Source organism: Podarcis tiliguerta, assembly GCF_965153285.1.
Source record: "Podarcis tiliguerta genome assembly, chromosome: 8".
NCBI classification, from domain to species: Eukaryota; Metazoa; Chordata; class Lepidosauria; order Squamata; family Lacertidae; genus Podarcis; species Podarcis tiliguerta.
The window spans coordinates 43,618,481-43,639,927 of record NC_139541.1 but is presented as its reverse complement, the minus strand read 5'-3'; the positions used below and the strand labels follow the sequence as shown (position 1 = coordinate 43,639,927).

At 40.3% G+C, this 21,447-nt stretch overlaps 1 protein-coding gene across 2 annotated transcripts in view; it reads right to left on the bottom strand.

The window, feature by feature from the left end:
• Window positions 1-21,447, bottom strand: part of CDH11 (cadherin 11) — a 107,542-nt gene that overhangs the window by 21,272 nt on the left and 64,823 nt on the right. For both annotated transcript variants that reach the window (XM_083453371.1, XM_083453372.1), the window contains exons 3-6: window positions 10,819-11,229; window positions 7,995-8,289; window positions 7,243-7,362; window positions 4,322-4,489 (exon numbers count right to left, since the gene is read on the bottom strand). In XM_083453371.1, the coding sequence (XP_083309497.1) occupies window positions 4,322-4,489; window positions 7,243-7,362; window positions 7,995-8,289; window positions 10,819-11,046 (811 nt within the window). In that variant the 5' untranslated portion in view covers window positions 11,047-11,229. The remainder of the gene's footprint in view (window positions 1-4,321; window positions 4,490-7,242; window positions 7,363-7,994; window positions 8,290-10,818; window positions 11,230-21,447) is intronic.

Sequence of the window (21,447 nt, the reverse complement as noted above, 5' to 3'; positions counted from 1 at the left end):
CATTCAACAATCCTCCCAAATGCATTGGAGTTATTTGGCAGACGTTCAGGGCTTTCTTGGTAGACATGTCAAAACAGATCAAATCTAGTGCAATGCAACAACAATATTATAACCCACACCAACCCCAAACAGGCAGAGCATGATGACAAGAACCTTAAAAACCTTTGTTGCTTCCCGAAAGGTGTTGTGATTTAGAGTACCCATTACCCACAAACCACACGTTCCATCTGACCTCCAACCTTCATTCTGGCCTTACGAGACCTCAAGGAGTAGGAATGTGTGCTTAGAAATGTCTGGCTTCTACATGATGGTTTACTCGTGAATCCCATTCGTGCACCTAAGGTGGGAGTGTATTTGCCGTCACCCGGCTCTCTCTAAAATGAGGCCTGATGACCAATAGGGAAACGGGGAGATTGGCTTTATAAGCCTTCTCCTCCCACATTGTTTTGTTCCTTGTGAGTTTGCAGCACTCTCCCTCCTTCCCTCTCTCCTTATGGTGGTCATTTGTTGAAGGGACTGAATAGGGATGTTTGCGGGGGGAGGCTTTAGGATCCCTCTATTTTTTGTGGTGGGCACTGAGTACAGAAAGATAAGGAAGTGGAAGAGAAAATTGCAGGGAAAGTGAGACATTATTGGGTTAAGGGATCTACCAGTGTTTTGCACCTGGCAGGGTTGGAGAGTTTCCTTTAGGCCTGGCATGTGTATTTTAGGCCTGGCATGTGTATTCTCAACAGCAGAGAATCAGTGGGCATGTTGGTTTCATACCCAAGGCTCACCAAGCAAGGAAGGAATTATTTCCTCCCCAACCTTTATTGGGGAGCCCCAGCATGTGGCTCAAGCACGTGCCCAGATGCATGGATAGATGCTTCCCTACCAGAGCTGGCTAAAACCTCTTTGAATCTGTCAGTTGGGTTAATGCTGGTTTGTAGTTCCTCCAACTTGTTGAGGAATATATATATATATAGCCTTTATTCCAATGCTAGCTCATGAGTCTGTGAGTGTAGGGACAATGACAATTTTAAATCACTCACAATAATGACTTCATTGTCTGTGACCTGCTCACCAGTTGCTATATTTATGTGCAGTGGATTAGCAGACCAACTGGAAGGTGTTATTTTATTCTCCCCTCAAAAAATAACTTCAGCTTGACCCTCGTCGTAAGGCTTAGCACAGATTGTCAGCTGCCCCAGAGAGGAATTTAAAATGGAACCCATTTGCAGTGTTACTACCAGCGCTAATTTGCATTTGAAAAAAACACAGTGCATTTGAGCTATGCTTTACTTGCCTTCTTTGCTATTTTTTGCCACCATATTTTCAGACTTAAAAATGCAACACTAAGGTCTGGAGCTAATTTTTCTTAAAACTGGGATATAAAATCATCAATGTGCTTGCCATTTTATTGAGTTGCAAAGGCAAGAATGATGAGCCAAAGAGCTTACCGCCTAAATCCCTGCCCATTAATAAATACTCTCACTGCATTATTTACAGTAGGCAGACAACTATACCACATTATTTTCACCATGTGCTGAAACCTTTTCTGTTCCAGAAAACCTAGCTAAGTATGCAAGTTTGGCATGTAATCTGATTTTAGTAGGCATCTATGCTTTCAAATTACTGATTTTGTTTTATATTTCAATTTTTAATGTTCTTGAAAAGAACCCCCCTCCCTGAGTTTTGCTTAGCCCTTATGAATATATTCAATTCCAATGAGGTATGCTTTCCAATTTGAGATGAAGATTAAGAAGCTAGCCCTTATTAAGGTTTGTTTATTTGTTTAGTTAGTTAAGTAAATTGTTATCCTACCCCTCAGTACAAGTTCTGTCAGCACAGCTGACACAACCAACAATATACCCTTGTCCTTGCTATCCTCATAACAACCCTGTGAGGTGAATTAGAATGAGAGAGAGATTGTGATTTTCCCAAGCTTCATGGCTGAGGGGGGATTTGAACCAACATCCCACTGGTTCTAATCTGGTACACTAACCACTACAGCACACTGCATTTTGAGAATTTATTTCCAACATTCCTGACAAGAGCCTGTAAACTACACCTCATTCACCTGTAAACCAATTATAGAAAATTACCTTCCAATTATGCATGTCTTAATCTCAGTCACGAGCACTATAAGACCATGCAGAATATATTGTGACACGAAGGCTGTAATTTATGCTGCAGGTGTTACTGCAGAAATCCAGAGAAAATTACATTAAAAACAAATCACAGAACAACCTTCAACTCCCAGGGTGGTTTCAGAACATTTATTCACACCTTCTTTTTGTGTGCATTTCAAAGAAGGACAGGGCCCAAAAATTATGTTTGCACACTTCATTTTTGACATGCCATACTTTGAGCATAGATATTCACAATCAAAACCAACAACCTAACCCTCAAAAAACTTAAGAAATCAGGGCCTCCAAAAGTCAGATAATTCACAGAAAAACAGCTGATGTAATTGTTGTGCATCACTGGGACAGAAATGAAATCTAAACAGAGATTGCTTTTAAGAACAGTGTCCTTGTCAGTTTCACAGTGTGCACAAACTCATAAATATACAATCTGGAAGAAGTGAGATTCCATTTCTTTCATCCCTCTCTTGTTACAATGGATATTTCCCCCCTTTTCAAGTATATTTTTATTGCTTTCATCCAGTGCAGTCTCAACTGTCTCATTTAACAGGTTTTTCCAGTGCTTTCCACAAAAGTCTTTGCCACATCCCATTGATCTCAGTGGGAGTATGTTTTTAAAACATCATTGTCCGGTATGTTTTGAAAGTGAGACACAAAGCACAAAACCTCCCCCTGGGTTTTAATCTTGCCTTTGAGGGAGAAAAAAACAACAATTCACTGTGAGTCACTAGGAAGTTGTTTAATCCTTTTATGAATAAGCTTGCCTCCCCCCTTTTTAAAGAGGGTGTTTTGATAATGACTCCTAAACTCAATTTGATATAGATGTGTCTACATATTTAAGGGTGAGGCAGAGGAGCTCAAGTGATACTGATAAATTCTGCCTAAGCTACCAGGCCAGATTCAAAGTATTAGCACAAACATACAAGCCCTAAACAGCTTGGTACCCAAGTGCTTAAAAGAGTGTTTTCCCCACTATCATGTATATTGGGCCCTGAGATCAGTCATGGAGGCCCAGTGGGTCTTCTCAGTGTTTGTTCCCTTGTAGAATGACATTCTTAGGGACACGGGTGGTGCTGTGGGTTAAAGCCTCAGCGCCTAGGGCTTGCCGATCGAAAGGTCGGCGGTTTGAATCCCCGCGGCGGGGTGCGCTCCCGTTGTTCGGTCCCAGCGCCTGCCAACCTAGCAGTTCGAAAGCACTCTCGGGTGCAAGTAGATAAATAGGGACCGCTTACTAGCGGGAAGGTAAACGGAGTTTCCGTGTGCGGCTCTGGCTCGCCAGAGCAGCGATGTCACGCTGGCCACGTGACCCGGAAGTGTCTTCGGACAGCGCTGGCCCCCGGCCTCTTTGAGTGAGATGGGCGCACAACCCTAGAGTCTGTCAAGACTGGCCCATACGGGCAGGGGTACCTTTACCTTTACCTTAGAATGCCATTCTTAGTGAGGTGTGTCAGTCTCACTCACCATTAACTTTTAGAACAGATGTTCTAAACCATTCCGGTTTACCCAGGGACATGATGGTTTAAAGTCATGTCCCTGGCAAACTGGAAATTATTAGTTTGAAAGCAGAGGATTTTTAAAAAATGAGTTTTAAACTGTTTTTAGAATGCCATTTTTTAATTGGTTTTGGATTGGTCTGCAATGATCCCATAAACTCTTACCTAAATGTAGTCCCCATTAAGATCAATGAGATTTTACTTTTGATTAGACTTTCTAGGACTGCACTTAGGGAGGATGGCCAAAATACCCAGCTGACATTCCATGTGTGCTTTGATAGTAGATTGCTCAAAGATTTTCTGAATACCTAACCCACTGCATTATTCTTAAGAAGGCTTGCAACACCAACTTCAGAGTCTGTGGACTATTGCTTGATCCCTAAATGGCTATTATCCATGGCGGCTATAAGGAACCTCCTAGTTCATAGGTAGTATGCCACCAAATACTAGTGACTTGTGTGTGTGTTTCTGTAGCAACAGTGGGGAAAAGGTATTGCTTGTGGGTTATCCAGAATCATCTCACTGAACATGAGAAACAGGGTGATGCTGGACTGCGCAGGCCAGGCATAGGCAAACTCCGGCCCTCCAGATGCTTGTGACTACAATTCCCAGCATCCCTAGCTAACAAGACCAGTCCCAAACATCTTGAGGGCCGGAGTTTGCCTGGCATAGGCCTTTGGTAAGATTCAACAGGTTACTTACTCTGCGGGAACTTTGGCGGGTTGTCATTGACATCAGTAAGTGTAATTGTCACTTTGGTTGTCCCTGAGAGCCCTCCCATGTGTCCTCCCATGTCCTTTGCTTGTATGACAACATGATATTCTTCCTTTGCTTCTCTGTCCATGTTGGGAAGGGCAGTTCTAATAATACCTGCAGGTAAAAGACAGAAGGAGGGTTCAGAAAACATTCTTCAGACATCTACTCTACACTAAGAACCATACATATTCAGATGCATCAGCACTGGTCCAGATTCCTCATAGCTAGCAACTGCCAGCAAGGGGAGAATGAGCCCGACATGGGCTGGGTAATATTCAGCTGTTCAGATCCTATCTGAGCAGGAGATTTTGGTGAGAGCTTGTGACTGGTATGAATCCGCTAGATGAAATAGCGGAAGAACGTTGCCTAAGGAGAGTGAGGAAAATTCTCAGGGATGATTCATACCCTGGCCGTCACTTTCTTGATCTCCTGCCCTCAGGCAGAAGATATAGAAGCAAGATTAGTCGCACCAACAGGGTAAAGAGCAGCTTCTATCCGTGGACTGTTAGGCTGCTGAATGATAACAACAGGGCAACTGACTTTTGGTTTTGGTGGGTGTACGTCAGTAAACGAGGGGAATTAAGACTAAGAGAGCTGAGTGGGGGGTGCTCATGCAATCTCACTGTATACAAGTTGTACAAGTGGCAATAAAGTATTTCAATTTCTGTGTCAACGACTTCTCATTTCCCAGCTAATGAGAAAATAGATTGTATTCAAAGATTATGAAAGGGGAGAGAAAAAATTCAGAGAAATTATGCTGGGTGGGTTACTATCAAGGTGGCCAAGAGGTGTATGTGACTGTCCTTTCTTTCATCCTACAAATCATCTCTCTAGAGGCCTGTACTCTCCCATGATCTAGACTTCCCTTTAAAATAAAACCAGTGACCGCACTGAACTCATGTACTCAGTAGCAAGCTGCCTGGCTTACGATGCTTCAAATAAAGCTCAGGGGAAGACATTATCAGGTAATTTATCCCATGGGGATTTTTTGATATCAGGAAGAATAGGCATCCGGGAAAGCTGCAGCGTGCTGGAGAAATGTTTAATGGGAGCACACACACACCCATAGCGACCTGAATATGATAAATCCAATCCAGCGGCCACAAAAATTATTTTTTAAAAAATTGACTGCCCTGAGAAAGAGGGAGAAAAAATGGAAGTTTCTTTTGCGAAGAAAGAAAACTTTTGAGAAACTGGAAGACATATATAAACAGCTCTAAACATGATACTAGGGAAGAACAATGATGAAGCCAGGATATGCTACCGGAATAATCCTGGTTAAATATAGACCCACTTTCTGTTCCTGTTCTAAATTTGAGTACAGACTTTATTATAGAACAGTTCTCCATTCAAGAAACATTAAGTACATCTTTAAAATTAAGGAACTTTGTGAAGAATAGATATTTAAAAGTGACTTTTCATGTAGATTTTTATTTAATCTATATATTCAGTATTTTAAGAAAGCAACTCCAAAGATAAGTGTGGAAATGGAATAGACAGAGGTGAAGACATGCAGAAGTGTTACGGACTAGGAAAAATACAGGTCTGCACATCCCAAGCATTTAGCAGGCTAAAATACATTGTTAATAGACAGCTTTTGCTTGGTGAATTGCGTGTTGCACAACCATGGTCTGGAGCCAGTTGTTGATATGAAATGTCAGACTGTATCTACAACTGAAAAGTAATGGTGCTGTCAAAGTTTGTAACTAGGTGGTTCAGAATATGAATGTGCCTCTCTCACAATGCTTGAATGTGTTACAAATCAAATGACATTTCCCCTCAGAGATTCTTCTACAGCTCTATAGCAAAATCAAACTGCAGATATTCAAAAATGTTTTTAGTTTAGATTTTTAGTCTAAGTCCAGGACACTAATTACTGCTCAGTCAGAACTAAGCAAATGCTCCCAATGGCAGATTTTAAGGCTCCTATAGACAATAGATAAATTACAAAGATAAATCACATGGTCTTTGGTAATAGGAAGAAGTATTCCCCCCCCCCCATTGTTGGTACTTCATCCTTTCTTCTAAAGCAGCCTTCCCCAGCCTGGTGATCGCTAGGTATTTTGGATGCCCATCACTTGTAATCAGTGGTCAGGGATTATGGAATATGTGGTTGAAAGCTTCTGGGAATACAGGATACTATCGTACACTGAGTCAGCCAATTAGTCCATGTAGCTCAGCCTGGAAGTGACTCTCCAGGGCTTCAGACAGAGGACATTCAAAGTCCTGTCTGGAGGTGTTGTTTGTTGTTGTTTAGTCATTTAGTCATGTCCGACTCTTCGTGACCCCATGGACCAGAGCACGCCAGGCACTCCTGTCTTCCACTGCCTCCTGCAGTTTGGTCAAACTCATGTTAGTAGCTTCAAGAACACTGTCCAACCATCTCGTCCTCTGTCGTCCCCTTCTCCTTGTGCCCTCAATCTTTCCCAACATCAGGGTCTTTCCAGGGAGTCTTCTCCTCTCATGAGGTGGCCAAAGTGTTGGAGGTTCAGCTTCAGGATCTGTCCTTCCAGTGAGCACTCAGGGCTGATTTCCTTAAGAATTGATAGGTTTGATCTCCTTGCAGTCCATGGGACTCTCTGGAGGTACCAGGGGTTTAATCTGGGGCTTTCTACATGCAAAGCAGATGTGCTACCACTCTTCTATGCCATTATGTTGGTGCAGCTCTTAAAGGGTATCAGGACTTGCCACAGCAATATAAAGAATGATAGACATGCCCATTCTTTAAAAAAAAGAATTAATATCTGGATTTTCATTTATGCTCAGGTCTGATCACCATATTTCCAGATTTGTAAAGATGCATTGCTCCGGTTACCCTGGGGAGTACAGGAAGCACCTTTCTCTTGTAGCAAAAAAGAATTGCTCACCTGTCTGTGCTTCCACAGAAAAGTACGGCTGACCTTCAAGGATGCTGTAAACAAGTTTGGCACTATTTCCATAGGTGGGATCATCAGCATCTGAGGCAGTCACCTGAATAACAGATGTACCTGAAAACAGAAAGGTGTGGTGATACATTTCAGGATTTAAGTAAGCATGTTAAAAGCATGGAGAACATTTTCAAAATTCATTTTTATTTAAAAAACAAAACTAAATGATTGGGAGATTATGTACTAATTAAGCACTGGAAAACTGCAAATTCTCTAGATGAGGTATTATTAGTGAACCACCACTGGTTACCCACCAGCTCTGCTAGTGATTATGGGAAATATCTGTCCAATGAATTATTTGAATTACACTGTTCAGTAAATTATATTGAATCACCTTTTACCTCATTGCTTAATATTACTATTCGGGGTGTTTATTAGATGCTCCCTCTCATAAAAACAACATTTCATGGTATCTGGCAATTATATGTATAGTAATTGCAGGATTGATTTCTCTTTGACATGAGGTGAAGAACCTAAGATTTCTGCTCCCATTGGTGCTTTCATCAGAATTCCCTGATATCCCTAGTCAAGACACAAGTTTACTCATGGATATGCTATTTGTGAAAAATAGGCATGAATGAAAATTTCATGTCCTAAGTGTAAACCATAATTGATGATCACGTCAATAGCAATTGTCCTAGAAATTCATTTGTCAGCCTGAGAACTGTTATTTCAGGTTTTCTGTTACGTACCTACATTAGACCTCTCTGGTACATTGGCATGGTAGTTTTCATGTAAAAATTCAGGGGGGTTGTCATTGATATCTTGAACTTTCACAATGAATTCTGAGGGTGGTTCCAGAGGTCGGTTGGTATTCCTGTCCACAGCTTGTGCCGTTAATGTGTACTGAGCTCTTTCTTCCCGATCCAGTGTCTTTGTTGCATGGATGTTCCCTGATTTGTCATCAATGACAAAAATGATTCCCGCTCCTTCACCTGAGAGAATGTATTTTATGTTCCCATCACCAGAATCGATGTCCGAATGAAGCTGCAAAATGCAAGATATACACACATATTGTTTTCAAAGCCAAGAAAATGTTAAGTACATAAGAGCTTTGATGGATGACGCTGAAAGCCTACCTAGAGTGAGCAACTAGATTCTTCTGGGAAGTCTGCAAGCAGGACAGCAGTGCAAAAGCAGTTCCAACAACTGGTATTCAGCTACATGTTGCCTCTGATACTGGAGATAATACTGCTATTGTGACCAGGAGTCACTGATAGCATTACACTGATAACATGTTTTTTCTTCTTCTCCTAATCCCTTTTTCCTAATCCCTGTATTGCGAAGTTTTTAATGTTTGATGTTTTGTTATGTTTTTATACATGTTGGAAGCTGCCCAGACTCTGGGGCAACCCACACAGATGAGTGGGGTATAAATAATAAAATTATTACTGTCATCATTACTATTACTACTACTACTATTACTATTATTATTATTTGAAGATGCTTTTTATCAACACACTGACTTGAACATATTAATGACATTTCTGGGGTTCCCAGATTTCTTTTGCCCATATATTGTAAATTTATTGGGCCGAAACCAGGTATTTGTTTCCAGAAACTGATTTTCCGTAGCACGGACAGAGAGTCTGAGAATCCAATGTGTCTTTGTATGGCCCCCTTGGGACTCTCCCTAGGCTTCACCTTTTCCTCAGCCTCTTCCTTGTCTGGATGTAGGATAGAGGTGTGTGTGTGTGTGAGAGAGAGAGAGAGAGAGAGAGAGAGAGAGAGAGAGAGATATTACTGTACAAAGGTAAAACCTTAACCTTTGCCCACCACTGCCATGTGCCCTCAGAAAGGTTTGCCCAGAAGGGAATCCTAGGCTGAAAAAGGGTTCTACACTCCTGTTCTATGATGCTTCTGGGCATCTCTGCCATGGATGTAATGAGGAAGTAATTTTAAATAGCCTGAAGAAAGAATTCACAAAGTGAATTAAGGATTAGTTCAAAATGTTCTTGGGATTTTTTTTGGGGGGGGGGCAATGTGGAAAGTAAAACCGATTATTAGTTGTTGAGATTAAGAGGCAAAAGCAGAGTATCTTTTATGAAAGGTTTTATATTCATCAGATACTTTTTTTAATCTGAACTTTTTAAAAAATGAGGTATGTGAAGCATGGGGCTGCAACAAATGAACCACCCATTGGCTTCCACCTCATTTCCAATTTCTCAGCTACTTAATGCCCATTGTGATATTTTAATGAATGGCACTAAAGCAATTAAAGTATAAAATGAAATCGGAGCCCCACTTGCCTTCCTTCACTTTCATAATGCTTATAGGCATTGGCTCTGTGAATTGATATGAAAAAAGTAATGTATAAGACTGGGAACCATCTTCGCTTCCTCAAATGTTCAAGCTGGTACAATAGTGAAGAATTGTCACTCAGTGTGGTTAATCCGTTCCTGCTGTTTAATGCTGGTGCAGGTCCTTTGATGTGAGCAGGGCAGCACTTTTTAAGGTACATTCTGTTATAACTTGGAAAAATAGGTTGCATTCTGGGTAAGAGCAAATGCAGGCTGCAACCCAAGTATGAAAACAGTTTTCTTTTATCAAGGATGACTTTTTAAAGTCTGGTTCTACTGCTTTTGTGATAGAGAAGTCATCTGAGTGCTCTGTCATGTGAGTTGCCACACAAATGTTGATCATCCATCATGCTCATACACACGAAGAACCTTCCCCTGGAAAGGGGAATACAGATAAGCAGAGAAAGACTGAGGAGGGACTATCACTCAATGATGGATTGGCTGCTTTGCATGCAGAAGGTTCTAGGTTCAATCCAGGGGTAAGTTTAGGATGGGTCAATTTCAGTTAATTTCCGTTTCTCTCATTTTTTTCAACAGAAATGCATCAATAGGCATATTTAAATTTAAAAAGGCCTTACAAAGATTTGTCACCATTTTAACACACACTTTTCCAAACAGGGGTGCCAACTTGAATAAAATATGCAGATAATTGATGACATGACACAGTGCATGCATATGATTTGAATGGCAATGCTCATCAACTTTGGGGGCCCCGCACCCTCAAATATTTTATTGGGGGGACCAAAGACCACTCAAACCGCAGGAATTGGCTCTTATGTTGCCAAATATGTACATTTTTGTATGTAGTTTTGCCAAATATACACCGTTTTGCAAGCAATTTTACTTGCTATGATGCACTTCTGCTTGTTACTTTCACCAATATATGCATTTTTGTGTACTCTTTCCTCTAATGGACACATTATTTGGTTAGAGGACTGCATTACAAAATACAAAGACATGCACATTTCAACACATAGCTCTGTCTCTGGAGGATATGGTCCTTGGGAGGGCATCAGAAGGACTCTTTGATGCAAGGCTGGCCCAGCTATGAGGCAAGGTGAGGCAACTGCCTCAGGTGGCAGAATATATAGGGGCAGCAGATAATGGGAACTGACATCCAGCAACATCTGGAGGACCACAGATTTATAGAACTGCAGCTTAATAGTTCCTAAATAGGTAAAATGCAACAACTGATAAAGAATAAAGGCTTTCTTACCCTTCCCACTAAAACAGGATCAGGTCCCGTATACTCCTCTATTACAAAGAACTGGTTCCATACCCATCCTCTTTTTGAACGGTGGAGAACTTGCCCTTCCTTTCCTTTTTCATGATGACCATGGAGTGATGGCCTGAAATGATTCAATTTCCCAATCTCTATTGCAAGGCTGAAGCACAGCATTCCCAGGCAGATAAGGGTAGCATGTAAACAGTTGTCCACCTTCATTTTTGGTTAATGTATAGGCACCAGAGTATCCACAAATCTAACACTTCTTCTCACAGGGCCACCAGAAGAGTAAAAAGGAATAATATAATCCTCTTGAAATTTCAGGTGTACTTTTCCATAAATGAGATGTAAACACTCCTTAAGCGCATCACTTTAATTCTGGATAGATTCCCAAATTATTTCCTAGAGGGTGGAAAGAGAGAAAAAGAAAGAGGGTGAGAAATGCAGGCTAATTTCCCCCACTGTGTCAATTATAGGTTAATTATCATTTCAAATATGTCATGTGAAGCAAGTTAGCATGGCCAATGTGTCATACATTACAATGACATTCCTCTATTTGGAGTGATGCCTGGTTCAGAGCTGTTTTAAAGATAAAGAGCCTTAAGAAAGGAGAGATAGACTCTTGCAGATGCCCATTAACTGTTAGCAAACTAAGAGACACACAAAGTAACCTGGTCATCCTCTTCCTTACTATGGTGAGATGCATTGCATATCTATTTAAATTACGGTAATTATTTCTCAGTGTGCATATATACATACATATTAAGATGCATGATTTTATGCACATCTATGCCTTCTTTTTTGATGATGTATATCCTCTCTCTTTTTCGATTGCAAGATAATAAATGAAATCGGGTAGAATAGGAAAAGAATATTATATATTATAATAAAATATATTATAATACTTGCAGGTATGCATTCTAATTATAATGAATGATTTCTTTCCCTGTACTAGACTCACCGGGTTATTAGAAACATTTACAGTTAGTTTCATGATTATTGAAGAATGGAGTTTGCTTCTGTTTTTGCTTGTTTTTTCTACTAAGAGTGTAGAAAGCTGCCACAGAAAACTGTCCAACCATTGGTCCATCTATCTCATCATTGTTTACTCTGATTGGCAATGGTTCTCCAAGGATTCAGGCAGAAACCTTTCACAGCCCTATCTGGACAAACCAAGGATTGATGCTGGGACCTTTTGTAAGCAAGGCAAATGCTATTGTCTGTATCAAATGTGCATGACCTAATGTCAGCATTTGCTTTCACCACTTCTCAGTACCTTTTCAAAATGCAAGCATCCAGAGTTAAGGCTGCAGAACCATGATATCAACTCACCAAGTAGAGTGCATAGAAAGTCATATATATATATATATATATATATATGCATATTTATAACACATAGAAGCAAGCAAAGCCAAATAGTAACCCACTACTGCCCTTTCCACTTTCACCAGATAACTTTCCAACAAGAATAAAACATTAGCACCCACCCTTTACTGAGTTGCTTTTCACTTCAGTCACACACTCAGCATGTAAAATCCAAATATCAAAGAATGTGACTGGATGACAATACATAGCTGGTGAACTACAGTCAATTTGGTTGAGCACAAGAGCAGGCATTCTCCTTACATGATCCACATGAGAAAAGTAACTAAATAGGACTATATTGGGGAAGGTCCACATCAAAACTCCCCCAAGTTTCCTCCAGCCACCACAAGGGAGTATTTCAGGGCATGTGAAAGTACATACAAAGGGAAGGTTTGGGTGTTCTGCTTCATTATCTTTGTTTGATTGGGGAGAGATATAAGAGGAAATTAAAAGAAGACAAATGAAACGTACAAGTGAATTTTCTTCCACAGACCATTAATTTTAAATGATGCCATCAACAAATGGGTTTAAGAAAATCATCAAATATTTCCAATAATTGCCAAGATGTAGTATAACTTTATTACTGGGATTATTATGTAATTACCAAGAAACTCTTTAGAATAATAGAAAAGATGTGTGGATATATGAAAGTGTTTACTATCAGTTGTTCAGGCATGAAGAACCAAACACAAAACATTAACCACATATCTAAGCCATTATCCTTAATTTACTAATTAGGGCTTAATGTGGTAATTGCCTGCAATCCCTTTCTTTGTAAACCTCTCTCTGTTGGGTAAGGAATGGGCCAGAATCTTTTCAAGTCCTGTTGTATCTGGTCTTGTTGACATGACAACAGTACCCTAGGGTTTCTTTCTAGCATGCAACACAGAGGTTTTCAGTCTGGAGAAAGCACACTGGGGTTATTTTCAGCTGACCTACAGAGAAGTGCAATTCCTGTCGGTTTACCTCACCAACTATCTGGGTTTTGCAAACATTCCTAACAAATACCTGGGCAAGAAAACACACCTTATGGAAGCATAGAAAGTTGCCTTACTCAGAGTTTGCCCACTCATCCAGCTAGCGCAGGATATTCTGTACTTAATAGAGGTATGGATGCTGAAAGAAACTTAAATTTTGTGAATTCTAAAACTAGCTGAACTGATCCACACTTTCCGGAATAATGGGCACATTAGAAATTAGTTATCCACCGGCCTGAACACATCTATGATGGTCTAGTGCACCTTTAAACTCATTCATTCATATATATATATATTGGAAAAATGCATAATTTGTATGTATTTAAGTAAGAATTTTCATCCTGGTTTGTTTAAGCATATTCATGGAGAAACAGAACAGGCTTATGAACAGAAGCATGGCATGTGACACTGACCTGAAAAGAAAATGATTGGGCTTTATCTAACTGGAATGGCTTTCCAGGGTTTCAAACAGGTTTCCTTCCCATCCCGACTTTGAGATGACTCTGGAACCTTTACAGGCTCTATCACTGAGCTGCATCCCTTTCAACAGCAGGTTTATGTAGTAGGAGCTGGACCTGGTCCGATTAGACTTATAAACATCTAGGGACAGAAGCATGTGGATATATGTTTTCATCAAAAGACATGACCTATAGTTCAATGGACCATGGATGAGCATTGCAATCCAGACTTCATGTGTACGAATCTGACCTGATGCATGGATCCTTCTTGCAGGATTGACACAACGATGTTTCAGTGGGAGTATTTGCCTGTACTAGGAAAATATTTTTCTATTGTTGTTGTTTTTGTTTGTTACTATGTTATGTATTTTTGTTTTTTTGATATTCTAAGCTACTTTGTGATCCTTGGATGAAGGGTTGTATGGAAATTTAAAGAACAACAAATATCAGTTAAGTGATTGGATTGTATCTTAAAACAATCAATGCATAAATTATTCTAAGTTGTGGAGAGCTGATTGCTACTATAGAAGTAGGATCCAGCTGAAATATGTGTGATTGAAGAGCATGCAACTAACTTGAATGAACTTTCCTTTGTTCCTAAGAGCTCAGGGTGGGTTTTTAAAACTGAACATACACAATAAATGGTAAAAGAAATATTAACATATAAACTGTCAAGGTTAAATCCCCTTAAACTCTTTGCAAAATCTTTTCCTGTTTCCTTCCTATTCAATAAATATATTTTCCCCCATGTTTCATATGTTCCATCTTAAATTTCCGTAGAGGGGGTGGAAATTATAACAAATGAATCACAGACAAAAACCCAAAGAGGCAAGTGGGATTATTATTTGATGACAAGGCGAGAGTCTAGGAAACCACGTCTGACCAATGGTATTCAAGCATGCTCTCTATATAGCAAATATAACCCCAGTAGGACAAAAAAAGTTTCCAGTGACTGCCTTTATTTCAAACACCATGTGCTGAAGCTCAATAGACTAAACAATCCCTTAGATTTGTCTAACCACTATGTCTGCATGATACATTAAAATAGCAGCTGTTCTGTGGGGATATGTATTTAACAAGACAGATTTCTAGAGTGTGCTATAATAATGACATTATGATGGATAGCGTAATTCTGAGACAGTTTGCAGAAATAAGGGAAGTGGGATTTTCTGGCAAACAGACAGAACAAATAACTGAACCTCGTATGTAGCTGGATAAATAACTGAGTGGGAAGTGCACAGAAGACACAGACCTTCTTCTTCATGCTTATTGGGTTTGTAGCAATGGAACGTTGCCAGACCTCCATTTAGATATTTTGGCTGCCCATAAAATTGTTACACAGCTGGATGGCCGTTCCTTTGATAGTCAAAATGCTGGTGAGAAGCTCAGAACACCCTGGTAATGTATTTTGCTGTGTTTGAATAAAATATCCACTAGAGAATTGAGGGGAACCATTGGCCCTCCAATGACTACCATCATCCCCAAGCACGCTGGCTTGCCCTCATGACTGAAGGGACTGGGGCTGCATGATGTGTGTACAATGTGCGCACACACTGCAGAGAATGCCAACATCACTTGCACATGCTGCAAGGTAGTACTGGCATGCCCTGCAGCATGCGCGACTGACATCAGTACTCCCCATGACATGCGCGCATGGCTGCCACAGAATTTTGAGGGAACCCAATTCCTTCCTTGAAAATGGGAGGGGGGAGAGCTTGGGCCCATGCTCCCCCATGACACCCCTGATCATCCCTGACCACTTGTCATATGTGATGGGGCTTATGGCAATGCCAGACTTTGGGGTTTAAAATTTCAGCAGCACCCTGCACAACACCAAAATTCGGTGTCCCTCCGCCTCTTGCCTTCCATTGTTCATCATTGTTGCCCTCTTGACTCGGCACCCAGTGCAGGCAAACCTGTCATACTCCCTAAATCCACCTCTGCTGATGGGAGTTTGAGACCAGTAATATCTGGAGGTTCACCACCTCTACACTAGGACTTTGGGGAAGTGGCACCTGATCTCAGGGATGGAAACATGGGTGTGTGGGTGTGGGTGTGTGAGAAAGAGGGTGGTGGTGGTAAAAAGTCATAAAGCAGTTTGGAAGAGGCAGAAAGTGAATGGTGAATTGGCTGAAGGCAAAAGTTACCTAGAGGATTCAGAGAGTCTAGGGATCTAACACTGGGTAGTTTACCTTCTGCTTGTAAGAACATCTGCAGTTTTCCACTACTGTTTTTCACCACACTTGTGCATTTTAAAATAATTATTACAAAAACGTTTCCAGTGTTCTCCACCAAAGAATATCCAGCCTGGTAGCACTGCCTTTCTAACTCCCCAACAGTGTGGGAAATGGGAAGCATGCAACAATACAGCATAGTATGGGTTGGAAACTGCAGGTCTAAGGGCCAAATACAGCCTTTCAGGTCTCTCTATCTGGTCCTCAGAACTCTTCTCTGGCCATATCCCTCTCCCCAAGCCACTCCCTCTCACCAGTCTTTCTTCACAGATATGATGTTTTTGCTTGTCTGGAATGTATATTTAAACTATGATAATGCCTCTTGCTTGTCTGGCTGGAGGATAGAAATTAGCCAACTGTAGAGAGGTGAAATTTACATTCATTGCTCTGCCCACTTTTGCCTCTTGCCCCATCAACCGCAGGTATTCCCTTGGCCCCCACTGGAAGCTTGCCCAGAAATGAATGTAGTCCTTAAACTGAAAAGAGGGAGATGGGTTGAGGAATGGGAATGGTAGGTGATAATAGTTCAGAGAGATAATTTTTCCAGGATTGGTTTGTAGGCCATATCAACATGGTCCCCTGTAGCTGTCATTAATGAGCTCTTTCTAGAGCTCTCAGAGTGTGTGATTTCAAAAGCAATACATTTACGGTAGTACAATCTTAAATTCTGAAGTAAACCTGGCTGAGTTAAATGGAGCTTATTCCTAGGAAAATGGGTGGAGAATTGCAGCTTTACAATGTAATCCTATGAATCCTATTCATTGGGTGGCATTCCTACTCAGAATAGACACATTGAAATTAATGGATATGACTAACTTAATGTTCACTTATTTCAGTGAGTCCAATGGGTTACTTACTTCCCAGGTAAGTGTGTGCAGAACTGCAATGTAAGTGAATTAATTAAAAGCAGATGTTGCTGAATACTGAGGATCTCATCCAGATATATATTTTACATATATTCAACAGTGCCTAGATAAACGACACTATTCCACTGAAGCTCACTGCACTTCAGCATAAACCGTTGTCTTTGTTCCTATCATCTGTCTCAGCGAACTGAAATATTATGGAAAGGTGTTTAAGTACGCTCACCTCCCGCTGAGAATTTTCATGAGATAAAGTAAAAACTGTGGCTTCAATCAGCTTAGCTATTACCAGATTTACATTTCCCTGCTAATTTAAGAATTATTTTACACTTCAAGCAACCTCAGCTTGCATGGAGGCTATATCTACTTACCCAGTGAACTCAGTGTGGCTTGATTCTGAGAAGACATGTAAAAAAAAAAAACTGGTTGTGACTAAGTTGCTCAAGTATGTAGTTAGCTGAAGCCAGTATGGGTAATCAGCGGCACTCCAGCTTCCATCATTCCTGGCAACTGGCCATGCTGGTTGAGGCTGATGGGAGCTAGGTGTTCAACAACACCTGGAGGGACATAGGTTCCCCCTGCTTTTTAAAAATAAACCTTTAGTAACAGATTAAGGACACTTTGGGGGCTGTTTCTATTGTGTTTCACATGAGAAAACATAATATGGCACTAATGTGTTAATGGGTTTTGTTACCTTGTTTTTGCATAGAAGCTCTCTTCTGTGGCCTAATAACCTGAAGTTTCCTATCTCCAGTTTCTAACGGATACTTTAAATGCAGGTTGTTTGAGCTGGGAATATGTGTGCCCATCTGTCTGTAGTGTGTGTGCATGTGTATTTGCCGATTCCTCCCACCCTGTCCACTGCTGCCCCTTCTGCCTCCCAATCTGCTTCAGAAGTGAAAGCAGTATGGAGGGCTGGAAAATATGTAAAAAGCAACCTCCTTCCCTTATTCATTAACAGAAATGGCTATGAGAATCATAGTGATGTTAGTAGTGATGTAATCCCATTGATTATCAGATAAGAATCATGACAACTATAGTCTGTTAAGGGAACTGTAGGTCTGCAAGGGGGAAACTATAGTTCCAGGATTCTTGAGGGATAGTCATATGCTTTATATGTGCATTGAGTCCTCTTTAAACGTATGGTGTGGCTCTGAATTGTACATAAAATGTCGGGGGGGGGGGGTTGTGGAGTGAGACTGTTACATGAAAAGTCATTTCTTAATTCTGTAGCTGGGGCTTGACAAAAGACCAATTGAGCAAGATGGATTCAAGGCAGGGGGAGAATTAAGTGGGTTAGCACAAAGAAGCAAAAAGGGAATTGACTGGATGGAGTGCATGACCCAAATTTTCAGTTTATCCCGTGCTACTATGGGTAGCTAGAAATCAAAGCAAAAACGTCCATGAAATAACTGAAATGTGGAAAATCAAGCATTTGAGTGCCCAAGAGTCACACCCTACCTGCTGCTTAGAGCGTCTCCTAACAACAGGGTGCTCTTTGCTGCTTCAGACCACAATATAATTGTGTGAGTCTAATACGCTCTGCATAAACCTCTGTACGTAAATCTTTGAAGGGATTAGAGTCTTATTCTTTTAATACTCTCCCTTTTACCTTGGAGATCTCTTGGGGCAGCATTAAAAATTACATTCTGTGCGAAGTTATGAATGAAAATTTTAATCCCTTGCATTTAAGAATTATCTCTCTTGGCTTGGTATTGGATAAACATTTAAATCTGGTAAACTCCAACTGTTCCTAAAAATAGCTTTTCATACTGTAGTTGCTTTCTCCCTGTGGCTGGTTGGATATTTTGTATATAGAACTGATAGAATAAAGGCTGATTTGAAGAAAGTAAAGTGGTACCTCTGGTTATGAATGCTTCTGGTTATGAACGCTTCAGGTTACGAGCTCCGCTAACCCGGAAGTCACTGCTCCTGGTTGCAAACTTTGCCCCAGGATGTGAACAGAAATCACATGCCAGAGGTGCATGCACAGCGGGAGACCCTATTAGCAAAAGCACACCTAAGGATATGAATGGTTTCAGCTTAAGAATGGAACTCCAGAATGAATTAAGTTCGTAACCAGAGGTATCACTGTACTACGCTTCCAAATATGAGAAGCATCTTGCAAACGATGTCTATGAGTACCAACTAGGGCTGCCAACTAATGAAGAATGTTTTGTTGCTTAATTGCCAGCCTACTGACCAGTTTTTAACAATTGATGGATGGATGGATGGATGGATTAAGTACTTAGTTAAATGCAAATGTATTTGCATATTAACAAACCCTCAATATATACTCTTTAGAAATACCAGAGAAAGTGTGGAGAGCTTAATTTGAAAAACAAAATTTATCATTTGCTGTGAGACTACTTTTACTATTGCCTTTTAAATTCTTATTCCAGTAGCACCTCAAAAACCCCTGAAAACCCCTATCTCATAATTTTACTATCTACTTAGCTTAAAATTTCCCTCCAACAATCAACCAAATATTCGGTTGATTTGTATGCTGGTCAAACTAATTAAAGATTAGAAAGTGCCCAGGTTCTATCCAAGTTTCACATATGTCTTTGAAAATTCCAGAGGGTCACTGGATGGTTTCAAACTCAATGAACCAGGCTGGAGTGCAGTGCAGTACATTCTGAGTGCTTGAGTTCTACCCCTCTTTCCCTGCTCTTACCAGACTACAAATCCCAGTAAGGTATCTTTCTGTGTACCATAAGGGAGATGAAGAGAAGTGAAGAAGCATGGAGGGAGAGAACAGAGTGATTTCTCACTTGCAAGAGTAGCAGATCTGTGGCAAGCAAGCAAGGAAAGCTATGTGGTTGTAGGGGTTGAGTGCGTGTGCATAAATCTAGAGGATACACTGTGGTTTGTGACAGGCACCTCTGCCTGGCCCCACCTATTTACAAAAGTCTATATTATTTGCCCAGTATTTCTACCCTAATACAAAAGCTATGTCTTTTGTCCTGTGTTTCAATTTAAATTGTAATATTTTACTTTCTAAATTTGCATTTATGCATATTAACAGTTTAAAAGAGGTGTCAATAGAAATTCTTTTTCTCTGGTTTTGGTTTCATTTTCAAGCATGCACAGTGTCTAGTGAAGGCACAATTTGAAAGTACAAACAAACTGAATGATTTCAAAATAGGAGAGAGAGAGAGAGAGAGAGAGAGAGAGAGAGAGAGACTAAAAGGATTGGGAAATGAAAAATGGTTGCAAACTGAGTTTTACATTCTTCAACTGCCCTGGGGAGATGCACTTGAGATAAATGTGACATAGACTGTCTATTTTTAAGCACACACTCAGCAGGAATAGGAAAACAACCAGCATAAGAAAAGGAGTCTTACTAAGGAACACAATGATTGATAGTATCATTTGACATAATGACTATGCTCTTGGAGGAGTTTACTTTAAATAATAATTGTATACTTGTGCGACTTGGAGCTAAGTGGAAAATTCATAATTTACCGTGTGCTCAAAATCCAATATCGCCCTAGCCTTTGCCCATTCCCATTCCAATAGCCTTTTTTTCTATTATATGAGTGAGTGGTTGTAGATGGGGCCCTGAGGGAGAAATAACCTAAGTCAAGAAGCTGCCAATTATTATATGTCGCATTCACATTATAAGCCAGGTCTGAGTGCTTTTCATTTACAAGAGGGCTTGTGTGTAAGGAGGTTAAAATTAACCTTAGACCTTTTCTTTTTGTTTGCAGGTTTATGCAGAAAAAAGTCTATAAAAAATTTCCAGCCCCAATAGCAGCCTAATTTCAACATGCAACAGAATTTGCATGCTTTAGATCTAAACTAGTACAGAGCAAAAGGAGGCAGACTTTGCTTTCATATATATACACACACGCATATACTGTTCAGAGGCATTTCTTCATTTATTTTCATTTGGAACATTTATTTTTAATTTTGTTTCAGAATCAGAATGAGACCAATGGGGTGGGGCGGGGGGGGGACACAAGAAACGATGGAGGGAAAAAAATGTGTGTGTGCAAGCATATCAGACATATACAGTGGTACCTCGGGTTACAGAAGCTTCGGGTTACAGAAGCTTCGGAACACAGACGCTTCAGGTTACAGACTCCGCTAACCCAGAAATAGTACCTCAGGTTAAGAACTTTGCTTCAGGATGAGAACAGAAATCACACAGCAGCGGCGCGGCAGCAGCAGGAGGCCCAATTAGCTAAAGTGGTGCTTCAGGTTAAGAACAGTTTCAGGTTAAGAACAGACCTCCAGAATGAATTAAGTTCTTAACCCGTGGTACCACTGTATAACCTTCCAAATCATAGCCTTTTCAACAAAGTCTTTTAAAGGGAGCTTGTTATTTTTATCCCATTCGTCATCTATATTGGATTTGAAATTGTTTTCATTAATTATATAAGTATATCACTTCTAGCTGTTTCATTGGAAATGATTCATAAACAAGAATAAACAAATAATCAAATGGAACAGACACACAACTGCCACTGACCCTGGGGCTTGTTGGTGGTTCCTTTTTCAAATGAAATTTCTAACTCACTTTTGCTTTCCAATGGAGATGCTCAGAAGGGCTAACAAAGCAGCTAAAAAAAAGCCAATAATCTTATCATTAAAAACAAATGAATAGATACTACAATACAACACAAAAGTGTTAAAAATAGCATTAGCAAAGATTCAAAAGAGACAGAATTTACAAATTCACAGAGCAAAAGAATCTAGGGTTGGAAAAAGGAACTTT